This window comes from Engystomops pustulosus, chromosome 5 (genome assembly GCF_040894005.1).
Source record: "Engystomops pustulosus chromosome 5, aEngPut4.maternal, whole genome shotgun sequence".
Classification (NCBI taxonomy): domain Eukaryota; kingdom Metazoa; phylum Chordata; class Amphibia; order Anura; family Leptodactylidae; genus Engystomops; species Engystomops pustulosus.
The window spans coordinates 107640333-107665676 of record NC_092415.1 but is presented as its reverse complement, the minus strand read 5'-3'; the positions used below and the strand labels follow the sequence as shown (position 1 = coordinate 107665676).

Below are 25344 nucleotides of genomic sequence, written 5' to 3'. Positions count from 1 at the left end.
TTATGGTGGGGCATGCAAGCAGATTCATGATATTAGCACTAGGGGAAATCCAGACAATTTCCCTTGTTCCAAACACTTCTTCAATCTGGAACACAAGTGTTTAATAAGGAGACAGAACTTTTTTTCTCTCACTTCTCTATACTTTTCTCTGCTGGGATTACTGGCAACTTTCTGTTTGTGGAAACCTGTCTGTCTAGCATACTCTTGTGGGGAGAAACCAGCATTTAGCCACCCTACTTATCGACTTTTAAAATCCATGTTCACTTGGTATTGGATTAAGGGTTCCTATAGACGGAATTAATCTACTGAATATTTCAGTATCAAAGTTTATTACCAAAGAGAATGTATATATAATATACACAATGTAAATCAGCATAATAAGAAAAAATTACTTAGGGTACAAGCGGAGTAAACTCAATAAAAAGGTTAAATCTTATAGTGACAACTGAACATGTGCTACATTGACATAGTCATGCATGGTATGTAAACGAACTCCTTGAAGAGTAGAGTAGGGTGATTTCTGGATAAGGGGTGACATGAGACCCTGACAGAGTAGAATATAGGACAAAAAGTTTGCAGCTGGTGCGGCCTAGCTGCATACCATGAATGCTGACACTTCTTTGCAGTCCCACCGCCAGATGCTCCATAGTCAGAATGTATAGGAAAATCCAAAGTATCAAGGACAACTTCCCATTTACCTGCAATCAAACTGAAGGGGAAGTACACTCACCGGCCACTTTATTAGGTACACCTGTCCAACTGCTCGTTAACACTTAATTTCTAATCAGCCAATCACATGGCGAACAACTCAGTGCGTTTAGGCATGTAGACATGGTCAAGACAATCTCCTGCAGTTCAAACCGAGCATCAGTATGGGGAAGAAAGGTGATTTGAGTGCCTTTGAACGCGGCATGGTTGTTGGTGCCGAAGGGCTGGTCTGAGTATTTCAGAAACTGCTGATCTACTGGGATTTTCACGCACAACCATCTCTAGGGTTTACAGGGAATGGTCCGAAAAAAGAAAAAACATCCAGTGAGCAGCATTTCTGTGGGCGGAAATGCCTTGTTGATGCCAGAGGTCAGAGGAGAATGGGCAGACTGGTTCGAGCTGATAGAAAGGCAACAGTGACTCAAATCGCCACCCGTTACAACCAAGGTAGGCAGAAGAGCCTGAACGCACAGTACATCGAACTTTGAGGCAGATGGGCTACAGCAGCAGAAGACCACACCGGGTGCCACTCCTTTCAGCTAAGAACAGGAAACTGAGGCTACAATTTGCACAAGCTCATCGAAATTGGACAGTAGAAGATTGGAAAAACGTTGCCTGGTCTGATGAGTCTCAATATCTGCTGCGACATTCGGATGGTAAGGTCAGAATTTGGCGTCAACAACATGAAAGCATGGATCCATCCTGCCTTGTATCAACGGTTCAGGCTGGTGGTGGTGGTGTCATGGTGTGGGGAATATTTTCTTGGCACTCTTTGGGCCCCTTGGTACCAATTGAGCATCGTTGCAACGCCACAGCCTACCTGAGTATTGTTGCTGACCATGTCCATCCCTTTATGACCACAATGTACCCAACATCTGATGGCTACTTTCAGCAGGATAATGCCCCATGTCATAAAGCTGGAATCATCTCAGACTGGTTTCTTGAACATGACAATGAGTTCACTGTATTCAAATGGCCTCCACAGTCACCAGATCTCAATCCAATAGAGCATCTTTGGGATGTGGTGGAACGGGAGATTCGCATCATGGATGTGCAGCCGACAAATCTGCGGCAACTGTGTGATGCCATCATGTCAATATGGACCAAAATCTCTGAGGAATGCTTCCCGCACCTTGTTGAATCTATGCCACGAAGAATTGAGGCAGTTCTGAAGGCAAAAGGAGGTCCAACACGTTACTAGCATGGTGTACCTAATAAAGTGGCCGGTGAGTGTATATAAGGCCATGATCATCCCTAAAAGGTTAGGGCCAATGACAATTTTGACCCTTTCCAACTCACCCAGTTGAATGCCTTTTCAGCATCGACAGGGCAGGAAGGGATGTTATTCTTCTGTGCATGAGACATCAACAAAAATGTATTGCCAGGGACGTCTCTGCCTTCCACAAACCCCTCCTGGTCATCTGCTATTAGAGAAGGCATATGAGGGGTCAGTCTGTTGGCAAACAATTTCTCATCTATGTTGATAAGTAATTGGGTTATAGCTAGCACAATAGGGCTGCATTTACACGATGTATGTCCGCCGTACTGTACTGGCGCTGGGTCGAGGAGGAGGGGGAGAGCGCCACTTACCCCCGTCCCTCTCCATAGCTTAACGTAGAGCCTGTTGCTGTATTCCGCTGAAAGATAGGACATGTCCTATCCTTCTACAGGCTATGGAACACTCCCGTATGGCGCCGTGAGGCCATTGCCGTGTATTGGGGGCGTATATGTCTCCCATATGTTCTTGTGAATGTAGCCTAGAACAGATATTTACCATGCTTGAGAATTAGGGATATATGTGCTACAAGGGACTGGGCTTCATTGGAGTTCAGTGGGTTTGCTCTTTCAATGAAGCAACAGGATAACAATGTAGTTGAGTGTTATTTTTACCCAAAAAAGGAATGAGCTCACCCATATAGAAGAGCAGGAGCCCGTATGGTAGACTGGTAGACAAGACTAAAGAGACACAATGGTGTATACTGACCATTGTGTCTCTTTATGGACCACTGTCCTAGGCGTGTCAAGCGTGTTATCTTTCATGCACTCTGTCACTTATACCCCTGATGAAGGACCCTCCTCCTTGGTGGGTTTGGAAACGCGTTGGGAAGACTTTTGTAGGCAGTCATAGGGTTGTCTCAGTTTATAGGGACTTCACTGAGTTTTTTTCTGGGGAACAGGGAAAGAATAGCTACAGGGAGATCTTAGATGCAGTGCTTCCATCTACTCCTGGCCTGGGACCTCCTGTGGCAGTTACACCCTGTCTACCAGTCTACCATACGGGCTCCTGCTCTTCTATATGGGTGAGATCATTTCTTTTTTCATTTGTATTACTGTTGATGTGATCCTACATATTGTATACTGTGCATTGTTATGAGGTTATTTTCTCCATCTATGTGCTCTTTTGAGATGGAGTGTTGTCCTTTTTTGTAAACAATTTTATAGCTATTATTTATTAAAAGTTAAGTTTTATAGTGCCTTCTGTTCACCCTTCCTGTTTAATAGTTTGGCTGGTGAATTGTTTTCATCTTCTTTTGATGTTGTGAACTGGTTTTGGTCGTTTGTTTGGCCTTCCAGATCGACTTCTCGTGTTTACTTTATTTTAAGGCAGTTTTATAGCGATGACATTATCTTTATATGATTTGTGTTTGGCACAGGTTTGGCACAGTCTGGAGCATGGGGATGTTTTGATGAATTCAATCGCATTGAGCTGCCGGTGCTGTCTGTGGCAGCACAACAGATTTACATAGTTTTGCAATGCAAGAAAAACAAGAAAAGCCAGTTCATATTTACAGATGGGGATGTGGTTGATATGGATCGAGAATTTGGAATATTTTTAACTATGGTAAGTTCATCCCTAACAATTAATTAATAATTAATGTCTAATAGATTTTTCAATGATGAATCCAATAAATGTCGTATGGACTTCCTCAAGAAGTAGATTGGTTAATATTGAAGGACTTGTCAGGGCGATTTGGGACACTCAACCAGCCACAGGTGCTTATGGACCAGTGGTTTAGTGTCCCAAAATGCCCATTAGCTTTTCCCTCTGTGCCCCCCCCCAAAACTTAGATACTTACTTTGGTCTGGATCTCTCGGCTCCTGCGCTCTAATGCTCTGAAGCCACTGTAGTTCAGGAATTTCTCTTCAGCAAGCTCGCTGTGGCCAATGTCACAGATGGTAGAAACAATCAGTCCCCTAGGGTTAAAGTACCCTAGGGGAGTCTAAAAAAATTGTAAAAAGCTTAGTACACATAAAAATAAAAAAAGTTTTTTGGGAAGCAAAATATTGAAACACAAAAATAAAAAAGGGCATCACGGGGAAAGGGTTAATTAAATTATGAGCTATGGATTTTTGTAATAAACTAATTGGGAAAGACTGGGAAAACTTCTGTGGCAACTTGTCATTAGGTTTATCGGTGAAAACCTGATGATAGGTTCCTTCAAATGGTTTGTAGTCCCCTGCACTAATTCATTCCATTGCCTAGTGCTGTTGAGACTGACAAAAGATAGCGACATGAAGAAGAGTTATCTCCATCTAAATAAAATGAATAGACCAACACATTTAACTAAAACTTATGGACAGAGATGATATCTTACTATATCATATAACAAGTCCTTTAACAATATATTTTGTGGAATATACAGTATAATGAAACATAGTGACACTGCATGTTCGATAAGCTCCATTTCTTCTATTAGAATCCGGGCTATGCTGGACGTCAAGAGCTCCCTGAAAATCTGAAAGTTCAGTTCCGCACAGTGGCCATGATGGTGCCAGATCGTGCCATTATTATGAGGGTAAAGCTTGCCAGTGCTGGCTTCCGTGACAACCAAATCCTCAGCCGTAAATTCTACACCCTCTACAAGCTGTGTGAAGAACAGTTATCTAAGCAGGTAGGTTGAGCAAAAGTGGAAAATGGGTAAGCTATCTCAGACCATCCTGTATCCAGTTCCACTTGATCTTATATCTGGTTGATAAAATAGCATAGATATTGGTATGAAGTGCTAAATTACCAACTACATGTATATCTATTGTACAGCTGGTAATATTCAGGTAGTTGAGCAATTCACTTAAAACACTGCCATTTAAATCAAATTCTTCTGCTTGTTATATTTGCTGACATGAAAGTTACAAGTGTTTTGCTGTGACAAGTATAACTACAGATGATTGTAAATTGGAAGATCACTATGTTCTTGTCACTTTTTGCAAATCATGCAATGATTACTATTAGAGGATATAAATAAAAGTCTTCTTTTAGTGCTTAAAGATAATCACAAGTAGCAGTAAATAAAATTATTCAGGTATATGTATGTCTTCATATGAATAAATATACTGTACTTATTTCTATTTCATTAGGTTCATTATGACTTTGGATTGAGGAATATTCTCTCTGTCCTTCGAACTCTGGGGGCAGTGAAAAGATCCAACCCTGACGAGCCTGAGAAGACCGTCGTAATGAGAGTTCTACGTGACATGAACCTGTCAAAACTGGTATGTTACTTTGGATTGTCTTAAGAGTTACTCTATATACAAGTTGTGAACCAGCCATTTGACACGGATTTGACATTGTGGGTGGGAGATTGACAATGATAGTGGATTTCATCTGACAATATATTATCTTATTCATTACCTGTGTCTTTATTATTATGTATTTCCTGTCTTTTCTGAAATAATGGGACTAGATTAAGATGGTATTAGATTATATACAGTGGTGGTCAAAAGCATTGGCACCCCTGCAATACTTGTTTTCTTCCAGAAAATCATTTATTTAGCTTGCAATGAAAAAACACAAGAGAATGAAAAATAAGTCAAATCATTGATCATTTTACACAACACTCCAAAAATGGGCCAGACAAAAGTACTGGCTCCCTCAGCCTAATACTTGGTAGCACAATCTTCGGACAAAATAAGTGCGAACAACCGTTTCCGGATATCATCAATCTTACAATGTTCTGCTGGAATTTTAGACCATTCTTCTTTGGCAAACTGCTCCAGGTCCCTGAGATTTCAAGGGTGTCTTCTCCAAACCGCCATTTTGAGATCTCTCCACAGGTGTTCTATGGGATTCAGGTCTAAACTCATTACTGAAATGTGTTTTGGGTCATTGTCCTGCTGAAAGACCCATGACCTCTGAGGGAGACCAAGCTTTCTCACACTGGGCCCTATATTATGCTACAAAATTTGTTGGTAGTCTTCAGAGTTCATAATGCCATGCACATGGTCATGCAGTCCAGTGCCAGAGGCAGCAAAGGAACCCCAAAACATCAGAGAACCTCCGCCATGTTTGACTGTAGGTTCTGTGTTCTTTGCTTTGAAGGCCTCTTTTTTTCCCCCATAAACTCTATGTTCATGCCTTTTCCCAAAAAGCTCTACGTTTGTCTCATTTGACCAGAGAAAATTTTCCCAAAACCTTTTAGGTTTTCTCAGGTAAGTTTTGGCAACCTCCAGCCTGTCGTTGTTACGTTTCTGTGTAAGAAGTGGGGTCTTCCTGGAAATCCTACCATACAGTCCCTTTTCATTCAGACGCCAACACATAATAGGGGTTGACACTGTTGTTCCCTCAGATTGCAGGGAAGATTGAACTTGTTTGGATGTAAGTCGAGGTTCTTTATCCACCATCTGCACAATATTGCGCTGAAATCTCTCGTCAATTTTTCTTTTCCATTCACATCTAGGGAGGTGCCACAGTGCTTTGGGCTTTAACCCCTTAAGGACGCAGGGTATTTTCGCTAATTTCTCGCTCTCCATCTTCAAAAATCCATAGAGCTGTGTGAGGGCTTATTTTGTGCGTAACAAATTTTACTTTCCCATGATGTTATTTATTATTCCATGCCATGTAGTGGGAAGCCGCAAAAAAATTCCAAATGTGGAAAAATTGAAAAAAACTGCATGTGCGTCATGTTCTTGTGGGCTCAGTTTTTACGTCTTTCACTCTGCGCTCCAAATAACACCTCTACTTTATTCTTTGGTTCGGTACGATCACGGTGATACCAAATTTATACAGGTTTTATTGCGTTTTAATACATTTTCAAAAATTAAACAAATGTGTACAGAAAAGATGTGTGCCATCTTCTGACGCGAATAACTTTTTCATACTTTGGCGCATGGAGCTGTGTGAGGTGTCATTTTTTGCGAAATGAGCCGACGTTCTCATTGCTACCGTTGTGAGGACTGTGCGACATTTTGATCATTTTTTATTACATTTTTTATGTCATCTAAAAAGGTGTAAAAGTCGCGTTTTGGACATTTGGGCGCTATTTGCCATTCCGGAGGTCACCACCGTCAATAACTGTTTTTATATTTTGATAGATCGGGCATTTTGGGACGCGGCGATACCTAATGTGTCTGTGATTTTTACTATTTATTATATTTTATATCAGTTCTAGGGAAAGGGGGGTGATTTGAACTTTTAATATTTTATTAATTTTTTACATTTTTTAAACTTTTTTTTTCTTTTTTCCCCCACTATTTCTTAGACCCTCTAGGGTACATTAACCCTAGATGGTCTGATCGCTCCTGCCATATACTGCAATACTACTGTATCGCAGTATATGGCATTTCTGCTCACTATACATTACAATGAGCCACAGGCTCATTGTAATGCATGTGCAGAAGCCATGTATCCTCGGGTCAAACGAAGACCCGAGGCTACCATGGCAACCGATCGCCGCCCCCCTATGACGTTCGGGGGAGCGGCGATCGGAGGTAAGATGGCGGCGCCCATGCACCGCCAAATTTAAAGTGCCGCCGGCGACTTTGCCGGCGGCAAAGAAAAGGTTAACACCCGCGATCGGTGCAAGCACCGACCACGGGTGATAGCGATGGGTCTTTGCTGCGATATGCAGCAAAGCCCATCTCTGTATGAAGAAGGCTCAGCCCGTGAGCCTTCTTCATACAACCTTCACAGCTCCATGGCGGATATATCCGTCACAGAGCGTGAAGGGGTTAAACTTCTTAATGACACTGCACACGGTAGACACAGGAACATTCAGGTCTTTGAAGATGGACTGGTAGCCTTGAGATTGCTCATGCTTCCTCACAGTTTTGATTCTCAAGTCATCAGACTTCTCTCTTTTCTCCATGCTCATTGTGGTACACACAGGGACAGGAGGTTGAATCAACTTTAATCCATTTCAACTGGCTGCAGGTATGATTTAGTTATGGGCACCACCTGTTAGGTGCCACAGGTAATTTACAGGTGCTGTTAATTACACAAATTAGAGAAGCACCACATGATTTTTCAAACAGTGCAAACACTTTTGTCCATCCCCTTTTTTTGGTTTGCTGTGGAATTATATCCAATTTGGCTTTTTGACAATTCTTTTTGTGGTTTTCCATTGAAGGCAAATTAAATGAAGATAATAATACCAAAGAATTTCTGATTGCAATCATTTTTTGGAAAAGCTGAGTATTATCTTACAGAATTGCAGGGGTGCCAATACTTTTGGCCACCACTGTATAAATAGCATTAAAATATATTCTTTAAAATGTCACAGCAATTTTTATGAAAAAAATGCAGTCTGTCTTCTTGTGCCAGTAATTATCCTGTATCATCATAAAATGAAGCAGAACAAAGGTTTCATTTAGACTTAATATGTCCAATATTCTATCTGCTAAATATTTCTCATAGTTACACAATATTCTCATGAGATGGCCTGAAAATATTAGTCAATTGGTCCTTTTAGTGTTTCTGTCTAGTTAGCAGCTTTCAAAATTGTTTTAGATTTGTTACATGAAAAGTTGTATTCCTTAATAAAATTTAGGATAAGGGTAGACAAATTACCGTATTTCAATTTTATACTGCTGGTTGTACAGTATAGCCTTTTTACACTTTCCAATATCTCAACATTCCACTTTTGTTCCTTTTAACATGGAAACCATGTCTTTCCATTAGCATTATAATATTCACTATAATCAACTTTTTAAATAGAAGAAGAAATTCAAGTGGAAAGCTAAATGGCATGTGGAGGGAAGGATGAGAAAAGGGGAAAATGGGATAGCAAACCACAACGTGCTTCAGTTATTGCAGTTAGATTTTGTACAACTCTTAGTATTACCGTAGTGGTATAATAAAAACATAATTCTCTTTGAGGAAGCATTAGGATGAGTTGTAAGATATCTTTTTGCTGCATTGTAATAATCATTAATGTGTCATCTTATATCTTCTGCTACATAATAAATAGACCAATATCATTTAACTCCTAGGTAGATGAAGATGAACCTTTGTTTATGAGTCTGATAAATGACTTGTTCCCAGGAATAACTCTGGATAAAGCTGGTTATCCAGAGCTGGAAGCTGCCATTCAGAAGCAGACAGAAGAAGCTGGGCTTATCCATCATCCTCCTTGGATTTTGAAACTTATCCAGCTGTATGAGACACAGAGAGTCAGGCATGGTAAGAATGCTAAGTGTGCTGTGACAAGCACAGAATTACTGAAACGGGCTTCTGCTTTATGTTAGAATCACATTATTCACAATTTTTTATATTTATGTATTTTCTTCTTTTGTTTATCTTAAATTTATTAAAATGTAATGTTTAATTTTATAATATTACACTGATCACTACTGAATTGGCTTTGATATTTGCATTTTGAATATAATCCTGCTTTTGACAGGAAAAAATTGCACAAACTGCCACAGCGGATACAACAGGAGGTTTAGACCTCCTAAATGACCTGACAGCTGTGCTCTGCTGGCTACCAAAACTACAGCAGGTCTGACCTGTTGTAGTTTTGCGTAAAAACCAGCTAACATTCAGGCCAGAAGAGGCCTAAATGTAAGCAGGATATCTTAAGGGCGCAGGTGCGTGTCAGAAACACCCCATGCTGGCTCACCCACGGCTGCGCCCCCTTCACTCCTCCTCCACACCCACATGAGTAGGAGTGCACTGCAAAATATTTTGATTATTTCAATGCTCCTATGCCAGAAAACTGGTGTAGAAGCACAGATTAATCTCCCGTATTGTTTTATATACAGAAGAGTATGTATAATGGGATGGGATAGATTCTAAAACTTGGCCCATTTTAAAAGCACAATGAAGTATGTATACATGCACATTCCAGGACTGGGTCCAGTTGCGAGCAGGGAGGAAGGGTGTGCTGGGAACTTTTTAAGTGTAACTCTAATTTCAAATCATTTAACCAAATTGTCATGTGTGATTCCCCTTTCAAAACAAACATAACAATGTCCACACTTTAAGCGATTTTAGTTTTGAAGTTACTTATCAGAAAGCTTCAGCAGTGATGTGGGAAAAGACTAACCTCTTCCTGTCTATGCCCTAAAGCTAAGATATGAGCTGCCCTCACTTCCCATGAAGTGACTCAGCAAATCCAGTAAGATTCAGAAAATTAACATAAAATTAATTAGCATAGTGTGTAACTACAGAACTATGTAATGTCTAGCCTGGCCTCTTCCATCACATGGAGAAGAATGGGCCATGGAATAAATAGTAAACACCAACAGTGACATTAAGTGTTTAGTCTGTTCTGTGTGAGCATGAAGATTTAACAGCTTACCTGTTGTGCAGAAAGTGTCTGGGTAGCAGAAGCTGGGTAGCAGGTTGCTGCAGAGGAGTTTATAACACAGCTTGAGGTGCAGAGATACAGAGGAAGTACTACAGAATCACAGAATCTTATAATGGATAATAATAAGAGCCCTTGCCCTACCTCATTATTCTTTGTGGGAGACTTTCACAGATCTGCACAGACACATGGCTCGTCTGCTCGTCATCAGATAGGATCACATGACCCCCTCCCTCCAGAGTGACCAGCATGCAGCATGTATTGACAAATCCTTAGGATAATTGCTGGCTTTCTGACACCTAACTGATCTACCAATTAGCTGTTCAGTACTGATGCTGCACTATTCACTACATAGTATACCCAGCCACAAGCAGATTTCTCAGGGAGTTGAGCCTGCAGTACCTGGGCATGCCTGCCACAGAGGTGGAAGAAAACAACTGACCACTTTGTATTTTATCAGCCATTCATTACCGCCTCAGGCTTATCAATGTAGGGAGCCTATATAACTTATAAGCAAAGCCATTTGGTTTCACAGCCTGTTTTTACACTGCTGCAGCACGTTTGAGCCTTCTCCTTCCCCTGCACTTCCTGTCATCTGGGCAGCAGTGAGCACAACTTGAAGGGTGGTAGAATGCTCCTTCAGAGTGTTACAGCATGTGAATGTACAGCACAGAGGGGCTCCAACAACACACCTATAGGCTTTCTGGCTCATTAGCATAATTTTAAAAGTTGATTTTAAAAGAAAGAAGACCATGGATAACCAATATAAGAAGATCACCACAGTCTTGGTACCTGGATCTATAAATAAGCCCCGCTAGTTGATTTTGATAATAAATCTTCTTTAATGTGTTTCCTTCAGTTTCCAGGACAGAAAATTATTAATTTCAATATGCCAGATTCTTCTATGAATGGAGCTAAGCCACCGCATGACTTGTATGTCAGTGGCTTTCTCCCTTTATGTTCTCATCATTCATTTTTCAGACACAATTTTTGGACACAACAACAATTTACAATTAGGATAAAGCAAATCTTTTTCTCTCAGAAATCAGGTCTTTCCGATTTACAGCAAAGTGTTGCAGCAATTAAAGAAGAATCTTATAAATGGGGTAATCTGCTCACTAGGTAGCTTAACATACTTTCAATATAGAACATGAAATAATTCTCAATGTATAGAATTAAAGCAAGTAGCTCTAAAAAATGAAATCTTGCTCTCTGCTGTTCATTTGTTTTGAATGGCTGGTGAATTAATGTTGCTACAAATTGGTCAGCGGTTTGGAAACAAACCCCCTGATTACAGCATTGGTGATTATGGTAAAGAAAGCATTATCTACACCAGTGAATTTCAACCAGTGTGCCATGGCACACTAGTGTGCCGAGACACATGGTCGGGTGTGCCGCGGGGAAGTTCCCCAAACTATGGTGCCCCCTGTGTTTTGTTTCCCGGCAATGCGCAGCGATGCACTGTCACGGCTTCTTACAATGTAGGAGACGTGTACAATAACACATTCACAAGCTTTGAATCTCGCGTGACAAAATGACGTCACCGAGGCCGGCGCATCATCCTGAGAGCGGAGAGACTCTCGCATTTGCCCACTGCCAAGGTAATGCCGACCAATAATGCTGACTATACGAGCTTTTGCCTGAGTATATGAACTGTTGGCAGAATACTCAGCATATGAGCTGGTACTTTTAGTACTCCAGCAGTATACTGCATATAACAATGAGAAATGTAAAATGAGAAATACTATAGTCATGAGGCTGGAGTACTACAAGTACCAGCTCATATGCTGAGTATATGAGCTGGTACTTGTACTCTGGCCTCATGGCCATAGTACTTCTCATTGTACCCCTTTATTTTGCAGTATATGAGCCACATGATAATCAGCACCATATACTAAAAACAGGGAGAAACTAAGAACTGTTGAGGAAGAGCTTTTTTTCTTTCCACCATTCCTGCCATGATATCCCTTTTGTGTTTATCGAAACAGGCCCAGGTTTCACATTGAGTGAGTAAAATAAATTTAGAATCTATATTATTAACTATATGTATAATATGACTGTTTTAGTGTCATTTTGTGCTATTTTGGTTGGTGGTGTGCCCCAGGATTTTCTAAGTATAAAAAGTGTGCCGTGGCTCAAAAAAGGTTGAAAATCACTGATCTATACAATACTTTAATAAAACTGAAAGAGACGTAAATAGAGTTTGACATATTATTACTTACATTATTTGCTATTTTAAAGTTCTCTGCACGCGGATAATAGGTTTAGAAGTTCTTGAATGCTTTTTAAACAAATTGGGTTCTAAAAGAAAATTCCGCATATTGATTTTGTAGCCAGAATGGAATTTGATGCATTGGTTAATTTAACAAAAAATTACAAGTTCTTTACTATATTCTATTTACACTCATTTTATCAATATTCCAATGTAATCATTTAGTTTTAGACTAAGCAGTGCACTATTTTTTCAGGAATGATGACTTTGGGGCCCAGTGGTGCAGGCAAAACCAAATGCATTAATGTCCTCATGAAGGCAATGACTGACTGTGGAGCACCACACAAAGAAATGAGAATGAACCCTAAAGCTATCACAGCCTCACAGATGTTTGGGACACTTGATGTGGCCACAAATGATTGGACAGATGGTATATTTTCTACATTATGGAGAAAAACATTAAAAGCAAAGAAGGTGAGCTCAGCAATTAAAACCAATATTGACATAAGTTTTATGTGTACAATAGAATTAATAGAAAACAATGCAAGGGCTGGTTCACATTCTGTGTTCAGGTTTCCGTTTAGCAGTTTAGCAGTTCCATACGTCATGGGACCGTTAAGGATGAGGTGTTTACTGCATTATGAACCCCCGTGATGGGGGTCTGCAAATACAGTTAAATAAAAAGTAAACAAAATTAAATAACCTAAAAATTCGAATCACCCTGTTTTTCTAGAACTGATAAATACACAAATAAATATAAATAGATAAACAAATAAAATAATGAACATCCACATCCCAAAAATCCTGATCTATCAAAATATAAAAACAGTTATTACCGATGGTGAACCCCACAATGGAAAATAGTGCCCAAATGTCTGAAATTGCAATTTGTTTGCCATTTTGCAACACATATAATTTGGAATTAAAAATGATCAAAAGGTTGTGCAGTCCCCAAAATGAAAACACCATCTCGTCCTGCAAAAAAAAAGTTATTAGCATCAGAATATGGTGACATGAATATATTTTTTTTTCTAAAAAAAAGTTTTTAATTTAAAAAAATCCATAAAAATATAAAAACCTTTGATATCCCTGTGATCATAACATTGCAAAGAATAAAAGGGAGTAGTCATTTGGGGGGCTTAGTGAAAACAGCCATAAAAACAGAGCCCACGATAAAATGGCACAAATGCGTTTTCTCATCAATTTCACTAAATTTGGAAAACAAGCCCTCATAAAGCTCTGAATACGGAAAAATAAACAAATCATGGATATTTGAAGGTGGGGAGTAAAAAATGGAAACGCAAAAATGAAAAAAAGCGGTTAATGTTGATGGTGGATCAGTCTTTCCTCATGACTTCAAATGGACTTGCAAAGGTGTCTATTAGTAAGGCATACATTAAAAAAAATGGATACTTTGGTATTGATGCATCTATCCAGGCATCCATTTAAATTACAATATGTTATTTCCTAAAATGGAAACTACTAAATCGAAGTTTGAACGCAGATGTAGACTGCCTCTAAAAGACAGCAATAGCATAAAACATATACAGACATAAGTAGAGAAACTTCTTTGAATTCTAAGAGGAAGGAATTCTGCTTTAAGTTTTACTCCAATACCTGTTTAAGACACTTTCCAGAAAAGACTTGAAAAGGCCTACCCTAATTAAAAAAATAAAACATCTGCCTTCTCTGCTCTTTGCATCATATTTCAATATGAGGGACGGAGTACCGTCCTCTTCTCCATAGTCTGTGAAATCTAGACAGCGCATGGTGTTTTCCTGACCAAACAGGTTTATGCGCAGCCGGCCTTAGGCTTATTAACACAAGTCAATGAAATAGCAATATCCATTGGGATTCTTTTGCATCAACCTTTTACATAGCCCTGAGATATAGGTCAGTGGCCTTCTGCCCATATGTTACCAACACACATCCATTTTGAAGCATTAAAAAGGTTGTCCACTTTACCTCATGTTTTTTTGTAATGTGTGTGTAAAGTGTAGGGGGCAGGATACCAATATAATATATGTACCAATATAAATCTATTAACAGTTCTACACTGCTTTCTTGATAAGTAAAGTGAAGCCTCCTGTCTTTTAACTCATCAGCCAGAGTTCCTGTCCATAAAATGTCCGCAAATGGAGGGTCATGTGATCTCCATCTGTCTATGAACAATCAGCCTGCCGGAACCTCGATTTTATGTTCATGAATACTATCATAAAGGTTCATGCACATGGAAGTGGCCAACCCCTTGAATAGGATTTACGTTTCCTTATCTTTTATGTCATGTTATGTTGCTTTTAACCCCTGACCATTGTTGCACAAAAATATGGTTTCAAAAGGACTAAACCTGTTAGCTTTTCGCCAGAAGATCTTTTGAAAAAGGTTCTGTTAGTTGGTTGGTCTTCTTGAATGGAGGAAAGTATTGTAGAAATTTAAAAGGAATTAGTTTAATGTAGTAATCCTGTTAGTTGGTAGGTTTGGGTACAACCTTAAAGGGATTGTCCAATTTTAGCAGATACATGTTTTTTTGTGATGAAAAGTTGTGTAATATTCTTTCTGTATCAGTTTAGAAATTTATTTATATTACCTCATTTCTCTCATTTTTTCCAGGGAGAACATATCTGGATAGTCTTGGATGGCCCTGTTGATGCTATATGGATTGAGAATTTGAATTCTGTTCTAGATGATAACAAAACTCTTACTTTGGCTAACGGGGACCGTATTCCAATGGCGCCCAATTGTAAAATTGTGTTTGAGCCTCACAACATTGACAATGCCTCTCCAGCCACTGTGTCTCGTAATGGAATGGTTTTCATGAGCTCTTCTGTGCTTGACTGGAGACCTGTACTAAAGGCTTGGTTGCAAACCCTACCTGCTGGTCAACATGAGGTCCTATGGAGCTGCTTTGACAGCATCTTCCAGGTTACTATTATTTATTTAATAATGTTTTCACCATTTTATAATATTTTTTTTTCTAATGACACTAATCGACCAATGGATTTTTTAATGTGAATTTATGTTCCCCCTTTTGCTGTGTTCACTCCATTTACTGTATTTTCATTAGGGCTTTAAAGGAAATCTGCCATCATAATCCATCATGATGAACCAGGGACACTTACTCATAGATCCAAGCGCTGTGACTGTTGTAATCTTCTTATATTTGTTATTCATGGCTTTTTTTCCTTCTAAAATAAACATTTAAAATTGTGCTAATAAAACAGGGGGGCGTTACCAGAGCCCCCGTGCTGCAGCTTCACAGGTTGTTACTTTGTCCCCCTCCCTTGTGCTACCTCAATACTTCCCTCCTTCCTTGGCCTGCTGTAATCTCACACAGTGAGAGAAGCATGTGCTCTTTGCACAATGTAACAGCCTATGAGGTTACAAAATGGAGGGGCTCTGTTAACACCCCCCAGAGCCCTTCTGGCTCATTCACATAATTTTAAAAGCTGATTTTTGAATAATGGATGGATAACAAATATAAGAAACTTACCATAATAAAGGTGTCTTGATCTATGAGTAGGTGTCCCTGGCTTATCATGCCAAAATCATACCAAAGTCCTGCTTGTATTAATTTTAAAAATACTCACACTGTTTTCCATACCTGTGCGATAGTACCTTGACTGTAAATCCCTATAAGAGAAATCAATCCATAGTGTTGATAATTTATAGCATTTTTACACAACCGAACAGAACTGAACCTGACATTTAGTTTTTGAATCAAGATAACTAGTAACAGATTGATATTTCAATAACATTTATCCTTAAAACTTAAAATCTGTGTATGAATCATAGATTTGTAAAGACCCTCCTGACTTAACCTCTTAAGCCACTTAGGCTCATTTGCATACAGTCTTTCATCCGAAGTGGGCCATGTCGGAGTGTAGAGTTGGCGGGGCCCGGGACACACCACACCAGCACAGTTTATGGTACAATTCTAATTCTATGTCAGGCAGAACTTGGATTAGAATTAATCTGGGTGCACAGTCATGGGCTGGTGCCTCAGTCTATCCAGTGCAACATTTGGGACAGAGAGGAACATTAACTAAATTCACCCCATTGTCTCAGTTCAGGTGTCCATACCCAAAGTACTTATTTTCACGGTTTGCTTTATGTGATTGATTCCGGATTTAACAATGGCCCTAATTGTGTTATTACATGTTATGTAGTTTTGCCAGTTACATCACCTCCACAACTTTTTAATCAGCAGCAAATCTTTGAGCAACTAGGCAACACTAACAGAAATGTATGTATATAAAAGGCAATTATTAGGTTACTTTTACTGATTTAAAGACTTCATTGTCAGTTGCATGTGAAGGAAAAGAAAATTCCTTTGTGTGTCTGCTGGGTGACGAAAATGATTGCACTTATCTTTCACTGTGGGATTTAATGGGAAAGGTCTGAAAATCCTTTATATTTGGGAATAATGGGAATAATTCTACATAGGAGCATACAATGCAGAGCACATCAAAACACAGAAGAGATTATAGAACCAATGCAGCCAACTCTATGTCAGAATAAGGTCTGACGTACAAAGTTAATTGCTCTTTTATGCACTTAATTATTGGATTGTAGATTTTTTTTATTTTTAGTGGAAACATTTACATTAATAAAATACATGTACATACATACAGTACAAAGGGCTTAAGCAAACCTATGAGTTGAGCCAATCCTAAGTTAACTAGAACGCTGAGATAAAAAAAAATCACCCTACCCCAACATAAAATGTATTAAATGGTTACAGGATGCAAACCAGCTAATTATAATGGTGTGTAAAAAAGAGATTTGCGGCACTCACCCGTTGGAGATATTCTTTATTGTGGTTTCACATAAAATCAGTCCGACATGGTACAGCCAAGGTGGGGCAGAGATAGGAGCAGGGGATCAGATAAGGCGACAGCCGTTTCGCGCCGTCTGGCGCTTTCTCTAGCCTGTGGAGTGTGGCGTTCTCACCTGACTCTTAATGCAGCCGGCGAGACGTCACACCCCCTCGTTACCCGGCAACCAAGACGCTACTGTGCATCGCGACAGGAAGTAAGCCGAGTCATGCACAAGAGCGATACGCGGACGGGGCAACACATACAGTATAAAAAACATATAACAGGACAAACTGAACAGTGAACTTAGTTCTACTTATCGTGAATAAGGTACCATTATATGTAAGTATACAGAAGAACCTGATAAAGTAATTATTTACAGCTACCGTGGCACAAGCAGAGATTTAAACAGGTAGACATGTAAGCAGGAGCGGACAGGTAAGATCTTAGAGGAATGGAGGGAGGAAAAATAGGGTTACAGGAACACCCCCATATCATTTTTGTCGTTCAATCCCAGGGGGCCCATAGCATTAGTCCTTAAAATCCATCTGGCCTCTTTCCTCAAGAGTTCCCTGTGACGGTCCCCGCCGTTGGGTGGTACCGGAACGTGTTCGATGCCACCAAAACGGAGGATATAAGTGTTACCTCCGTGTATCTTGTTAACATGCTCTATGAGTCTGGGGGCTCCTCTGCCACTTCTCACTGACTGACAATGCTCGCTGAATCTGACACTAAGGGGGCGAATAGTTTTGCCAATATAGAAGTGGCCACAGGGACAGAAGATCACGTACACCAAATATTTCGATTTACAAGAAATGAACTGATGTAGGGACACTTTCACTCCTCCTAGACATAACTCGCGTTTTTTTATATTTTGGGGACAGAATTTACACTGGCCACAGCAGAAGTTCCCAAACGGGATCATTCTGTCGAGCCAATTTTTCTGTATTGGGGGTAAGCGACTACGTACTAGATGGTCTTTTATACTTTTAGTTTTCCTGAAAGAAATCAGGGGGGGTGAAGTGGTTAAGTCTTTAAGTATTGGGTCCTCTGCCAGCATATACCAATTTTTATGGATTGTGTTTTTAATTTTTTGAGCCATAGGACTGTAATTAAACGTAAAAGTAAAACGCTTGTGTTCTCTGTGCCTATGTTTAGTGTGCTTGGGGTGCAGGAGGTCTTCGCGTTTAAGGGCTACTGCTTTTTGATAAGCTTCGTTTAAGACCTGAGGGGGATAGCCTCTTTTAAATAGCCTTATTTTAAGATCGTCTGCTTGGGATAAAAAATAAGTTTCGTCACTGTTAACCCGTTTGAGGCGTACGAACTGTCCGTACGGGACGGCTGCTTTAACGTGCTGAGGGTGATAACTATTATGGTGCAAAAGGCTATTAGTGGCCGTACTTTTTCTAAACACAGTGGTGGTCAACGCAGAATCCTGTACCCTAACCAGGACATCGAGAAATTCACATTCTACATTAGATGTTTTAAATGTAAAAAACATATTCATGTTATTGGCATTGATATAAGTAATAAATTCGTGGAATTGTGTCTCTGTCCCTGACCATATGACGAAAATATCGTCCACATATCTCAAAAATGAATGTATGTGCTTGGCAAAATGGTTCCCCTTTGAGAAAATATATTTATCTTTAAGAACAGCCAGAAAAATGTTGGCATATGTGCAGGCCATGGGCGTACCCATTGCCGTCCCGTCTCTCTGCTTGTACCAGGTATCTTCAAATTGGAAGGTGTTGTTGGTAAGAATGAAATGTACCGCATCACAGATGAAACTTACAAAGTTAGGGTCTCTATCAGAATTGGCCAGGACCTTGCGTACAGCTTCTATCCCTAATTGATGGGGGATACGCGTATATAGGCTTTCTACGTCTATGGTTGCTAATATGAACCCGTCCTGCCAGGGAGCGTTTTTCAGGTTTCGCAAGAAATCGTTAGTGTCTTTTAGGTATGTGGGGATCTCTTGCAAGATAGGTTGCAGGATCCAATCCACATACCTAGAAAGAGACTCGGTGATGGAGCCAACCCCTGCCACTATGGGGCGTCCTGGGGGGGATTGCAAGGTTTTATGAATTTTAGGTAGGAAATACCAGGCTGGTTTTTGGGGGAAGGGAGGTAGTAGTTTTTCGGCCATAGATCTGCTTAAAATATCTTTTTCCACGCCTGCTCTAAGAAAGGAGCAGAGCTTATTTTACATTTTTGTGGTGGGGTCTGAACTTAATTTTGTATAGACATCTGAGTTATCCAATTGCCTATATGCCTCTTTTCTATAGTAGTCTCTAGTCATCACCACCGCATTGCCCCCTTTATCTGCCCTTTTGACTACTAGGGTATCGTTACTTCTGAGCCACATCAGGGCTGCTTTTTCCTCTTTAGTAATGTTATCAGGGTCTCGCTCATAAACCAGGGCTTTAAGGCTCTGTAGGACTCTCTTTTGAAATTGATCAAGGGCTCCACCTGGAGCTACAGGGGGATTGAACGTAGACCTATTCCCCCCTCTAAAACTCGTCCCTATTTCGGGCTCGGCCTGAAGAATCTGCGGGTCATCGAGATCCATTAGGGCTAATAGGCATTCTCGATCTTGTGGTTCTAGGGGGTCGTGCAACATAAAACCTAGAGGGCCTATGTGAATAGGTATTTCGCCCTCCTTTTTTGGAGTCTGAGCGGTACTGCTTGTATTTTTAGATGCGTTTATTGAGAAAAACCTTTTCAGATTAATATTACGGACCCCTTTAAAGAGATCGATTTCAAAATCCACAAAATTAAAGTTATTTGATAAACAGAAGCCTAGGCCTTTGGCCAGCAAAGATGTACAGGCCGGGCTCAGATCAATGTCTGTCAAGTTAACTACTAGAAGGTCGTCGTTATTCTTTTGAGCTTCATCTGTACTTTCTTTAGTTAGTGCCTCCAGGACACTTGTTTCCGTTTTTTGCCTTGTCCTTTTTCTACGCCCCCTCCTCGTCCTTTTCCTAAAGTGATGTTCTTGTCAATGGTTTGAGAAGTCCCTGGTTGTGATTGTTGAGGTTGTGTACTCAAATTTTCATCGGATGCGCTGGAATCAGAGTCGGTAGTCCAGTAGTCATTAATTTTCTCAACCCATTGACAAGAACATCCCTTTAGGAAAAGAACGAGGAGGGGGCGTAGAAAAAGGACAAGGCAAAAAACGGAAACAAGTGTCCTGGAGGCACTAACTAAAGAAAGTACAGATGAAGCTCAAAAGAATAACGACGACCTTCTAGTAGTTAACTTGACAGACATTGATCTGAGCCCGGCCTGTACATCTTTGCTGGCCAAAGGCCTAGGCTTCTGTTTATCAAATAACTTTAATTTTGTGGATTTTGAAATCGATCTCTTTAAAGGGGTCCGTAATATTAATCTGAAAAGGTTTTTCTCAATTAACGCATCTAAAAATACAAGCAGTACCGCTCAGACTCCAAAAAAGGAGGGCGAAATACCTATTCACATAGGCCCTCTAGGTTTTATGTTGCACGACCCCCTAGAACCACAAGATCGAGAATGCCTATTAGCCCTTATGGATCTCGATGACCCGCAGATTCTTCAGGCCGAGCCCGAAATAGGGACGAGTTTTAGAGGGGGGAATAGGTCTACGTTCAATCCCCCTGTAGCTCCAGGTGGAGCCCTTGATCAATTTCAAAAGAGAGTCCTACAGAGCCTTAAAGCCCTGGTTTATGAGCGAGACCCTGATAACATTACTAAAGAGGAAAAAGCAGCCCTGATGTGGCTCAGAAGTAACGGTACCCTAGTAGTCAAAAGGGCAGATAAAGGGGGCAATGCGGTGGTGATGACTAGAGACTACTATAGAAAAGAGGCATATAGGCAATTGGATAACTCAGATGTCTATACAAAATTAAGTTCAGACCCCACCACAAAAATTAAAAATAAGCTCTGCTCCTTTCTTAGAGCAGGCGTGGAAAAAGATATTTTAAGCAGATCTATGGCCGAAAAACTACTACCTCCCTTCCCCCAAAAACCAGCCTGGTACTTCCTACCTAAAATTCATAAAACCTTGCAATCCCCCCCAGGACGCCCCATAGTGGCAGGGGTTGGCTCCATCACCGAGTCTCTTTCTAGGTATGTGGATTGGATCCTGCAACCTATCTTGCAAGAGATCCCCACATACCTAAAAGACACTAACGATTTCTTGCGAAACCTGAAAAACGCTCCCTGGCAGGACGGGTTCATATTAGCAACCATAGACGTAGAAAGCCTATATACGCGTATCCCCCATCAATTAGGGATAGAAGCTGTACGCAAGGTCCTGGCCAATTCTGATAGAGACCCTAACTTTGTAAGTTTCATCTGTGATGCGGTACATTTCATTCTTACCAACAACACCTTCCAATTTGAAGATACCTGGTACAAGCAGAGAGACGGGACGGCAATGGGTACGCCCATGGCCTGCACATATGCCAACATTTTTCTGGCTGTTCTTGAAGATAAATATATTTTCTCAAAGGGGAACCATTTTGCCAAGCACATACATTCATTTTTGAGATATGTGGACGATATTTTCGTCATATGGTCAGGGACAGAGACACAATTCCACGAATTTATTACTTATATCAATGCCAATAACATGAACATGTTTTTTACATTTAAAACATCTAATGTAGAATGTGAATTTCTCGATGTCCTGGTTAGGGTACAGGATTCTGCGTTGACCACCACTGTGTTTAGAAAAAGTACGGCCACTAATAGCCTTTTGCACCATAATAGTTATCACCCTCAGCACGTTAAAGCAGCCGTCCCGTACGGACAGTTCGTACGCCTCAAACGGGTTAACAGTGACGAAACTTATTTTTTATCCCAAGCAGACGATCTTAAAATAAGGCTATTTAAAAGAGGCTATCCCCCTCAGGTCGTAAACGAAGCTTATCAAAAAGCAGTAGCCCTTAAACGTGAAGACCTCCTGCACCCCAAGCACACTAAACATAGGCACAGAGAACACAAGCGTTTTACTTTTACGTTTAATTACAGTCCTATGGCTCAAAAAATTAAAAACACAATCCATAAAAATTGGTATATGCTGGCAGAGGACCCAATACTTAAAGACTTAACCACTTCACCCCCCCTGATTTCTTTCAGGAAAACTAAAAGTATAAAAGATCATCTAGTACGTAGTCGCTTACCCCCAATACAGAAAAATTGGCTCAACAGAATGATCCCGTTTGGGAACTTCTGCTGTGGCCAGTGTAAATTCTGTCCCCAAAATATAAAAAAACGCGAGTTATGTCTAGGAGGAGTGAAAGTGTCCCTACATCAGTTCATTTCTTGTAAATCGAAATATTTGGTGTACGTGATCTTCTGTCCCTGTGGCCACTTCTATATTGGCAAAACTATTCGCCCCCTTAGTGTCAGATTCAGCGAGCATTGTCAGTCAGTGAGAAGTGGCAGAGGAGCCCCCAGACTCATAGAGCATGTTAACAAGATACACGGAGGTAACACTTATATCCTCCGTTTTGGTGGCATCGAACACGTTCCGGTACCGCCCAACGACGGGGACCGTCACAGGGAACTCTTGAGGAAAGAGGCCAGATGGATTTTAAGGACTAATGCTATGGGCCCCCTGGGATTGAACGACAAAAATGATATGGGGATGTTCCTGTAACCCTATTTTTCCTCCCTCCATTCCTCTAAGATCTTACCTGTCCGCTCCTGCTTACATGTCTACCCGTTTAAATCTCTGCTTGTGCCACGGTAGCTGTAAATAATTACTTTATCAGGTTCTTCTGTATACTTACATATAATGGTACCTTATTCACGATAAGTAGAACTAATTTCACTGTTCAGTTTGTCCTGTTATATGTTTTTTATACTGTATGTGTTGCCCCGTCCGCGTATCGCTCTTGTGCATGACTCGGCTTACTTCCTGCCGCGATGCACAGTAGCGTCTTGGTTGCCAGGTAACGAGGGGGTGTGACCTCGCCGGCTGCATTAAGAGTCAGGTGAGGACGCCACACTCCACAGGCTAGAGAAAGCGCCAGACGGCGCGAAACGGCTGTCGCCTTATCTGATCCCCTGCTCCTATCACTGCCCCACCTTGGCTGTACCATGTCGGACCGATTTTATGTGAAGCCACAATAAAGAATATCTCCAACGGGTGAGTGCCGCAAATCTTTTTTTTACACACCATTCCCGATGTCTGTACTTTGCATGCTGAGCACCACCCTTATGGACATTCCTTCACCTCTACACCATCTCTGAAGATATACATCTACTGCGGGCTCATAAGGAGTTGCGGTAGTGCCTCCGTTGTTCAAGTTCTCCGCTTGTTGCAGCTAATTATAATAGCAGTAAACTATATAACTAATATAATAACTAAAGTAAGTACATTTACATACCCATAAGATGCTGTAAGCATAAGAAGGGTTCATTAACCCCTTAAAGAAAATCATGCATTATGAACCAAACATACCTTGAGAATGCTGTAGCTACACTGATGCAGAAACATATTTTGTTTAATGCCTGAGCTGAGTGGTTTTGCTGAAAAACAATAATCAAATTCAGGAAAATTATTCTCTGTTGCTCAATTGCCTGGCTCAGCATTTCTCCACTTACACTGCTCAGGAAAATGATGTAATCACTGACAGGCAGAAGTAATCAATCGCTGCACCATCCCCCAGCTGCTGTGTACTAGTGATCCAGCTCATGTTGAATAGTCCTGTCTGGACATTGCAGACAGCTCATGTGTTTATGTACTGCAAGAAACATGCAATCCAGCTTTCCCAAGGTCCTGAATGTCATATCTGTTTTTTCCAGCAAAACCACTCAACTCAGGGATTAAACAAGATATGCTGCTGCATCAGTGTAGCTACAGCATTCTCAAGTTTTGCTTCATAATGCATGAAATCAAGTGGTAGATTTCCATTAACAACATGGCCTTTATTTGTTTATGAGTTTCCATTTTGTACTCCTCACCTTCAAAAATCAATAACTTTTTACATTTTCTCTTGGTTCTGTGGCAGGACTCTCAGACATCGTTTACTGAGTTAGTACAATCTCTTAACAAAAACTCAATAGGACTAAGCTTTATGTAACATATGAAGTCTATAAGACTACACTTCCTTTTTTATATACACTCACCGGCCACTTTATTAGGTACACCATGCTAGTAACGGGTTGGGCCCCTTTTTGCCTTCAGAACTGCCTCAATTCTTCGTGGCATAGATTCAACAAGGTGCTGGAAGCATTCCTCAGAGATTTTGGTTCATATTGACATAATGGCATCACACAGTTGACGCAGATTTGTCGGCTGCACATCCATGATGTGAATCTCCCGTTCCACCACATCCCAAAGATGCTCTTTTGGATTGAGATCTGGTGACTGTGGAGGCCATTTGTGTACAGTGAACTCATTGTCATGTTCAAGAAACCAGTCTGAGATGATTCCAGCTTTATGACATGGCGCATTATCCTGCTGAAAGTATCAGATGTTGGGTACATTGTGGTCATAAAGGGATGGACATGGTCAGCAACAATACTCAGGTAGGCTGTGGCATTGCAACGATGCTCAATTGGTACCAAGGGGCCCAAAGAGTGCCAAGAAAATTTTCCCCACACCATGACACCACCAGCACCAGCCTGAACCGTTGATACAAGGCAGGATGGATCCATGCTTTCATGTTGTTGACGCCAAATTCTGACCCTACCATCCGAATGTCGCAGCAGAAATCGAGACTCATCAGACCAGGCAACGTTTTTCCAATCTTCTACTGTCCAATTTCGATGAGCTTGTGCAAATTGTAGCCTCAGTTTCCTGTTCTTAGCTGAAAGGAGTGGTACCCGGTGTGGTCTTCTGCTGCTGTAGCCCATCTGCCTCAAAGTCCGACATACTGTGCGTTCAGAGATTATCTTCTGCCTACCTTGGTTGTAACGGGTGGCGATTTGAGTCACTGTTGCCTTTCTATCAGCTCGAACCAGTCTGCCCATTCTCCTCCGACCTCTGGCATCAACAAGGCATTTCCGCCCACAGAACTGCCGCTCACTGGATGTTTTTTCTTTTTCGGACCATTCTCTGTAAACCCTAGAGATGGTTGTGCGTGAAAATCCCAGT

The 25344-nt window shown here is 40.8% G+C and overlaps 1 protein-coding gene across 4 annotated transcripts in view; it reads left to right on the top strand.

Moving 5' to 3' along the window:
- LOC140133127 (dynein axonemal heavy chain 5-like) overlaps positions 1-25344 on the top strand; it is a 244846-nt gene that overhangs the window by 107988 nt on the left and 111514 nt on the right. For all 4 annotated transcript variants that reach the window (XM_072152821.1, XM_072152823.1, XM_072152822.1 and 1 more), the window contains 6 exons: positions 3363-3550; positions 4407-4601; positions 5065-5199; positions 8914-9103; positions 12698-12915; positions 15052-15363. In XM_072152821.1, coding sequence (XP_072008922.1) covers positions 3363-3550; positions 4407-4601; positions 5065-5199; positions 8914-9103; positions 12698-12915; positions 15052-15363 — 1238 coding nt within the window. The remainder of the gene's footprint in view (positions 1-3362; positions 3551-4406; positions 4602-5064; positions 5200-8913; positions 9104-12697; positions 12916-15051; positions 15364-25344) is intronic.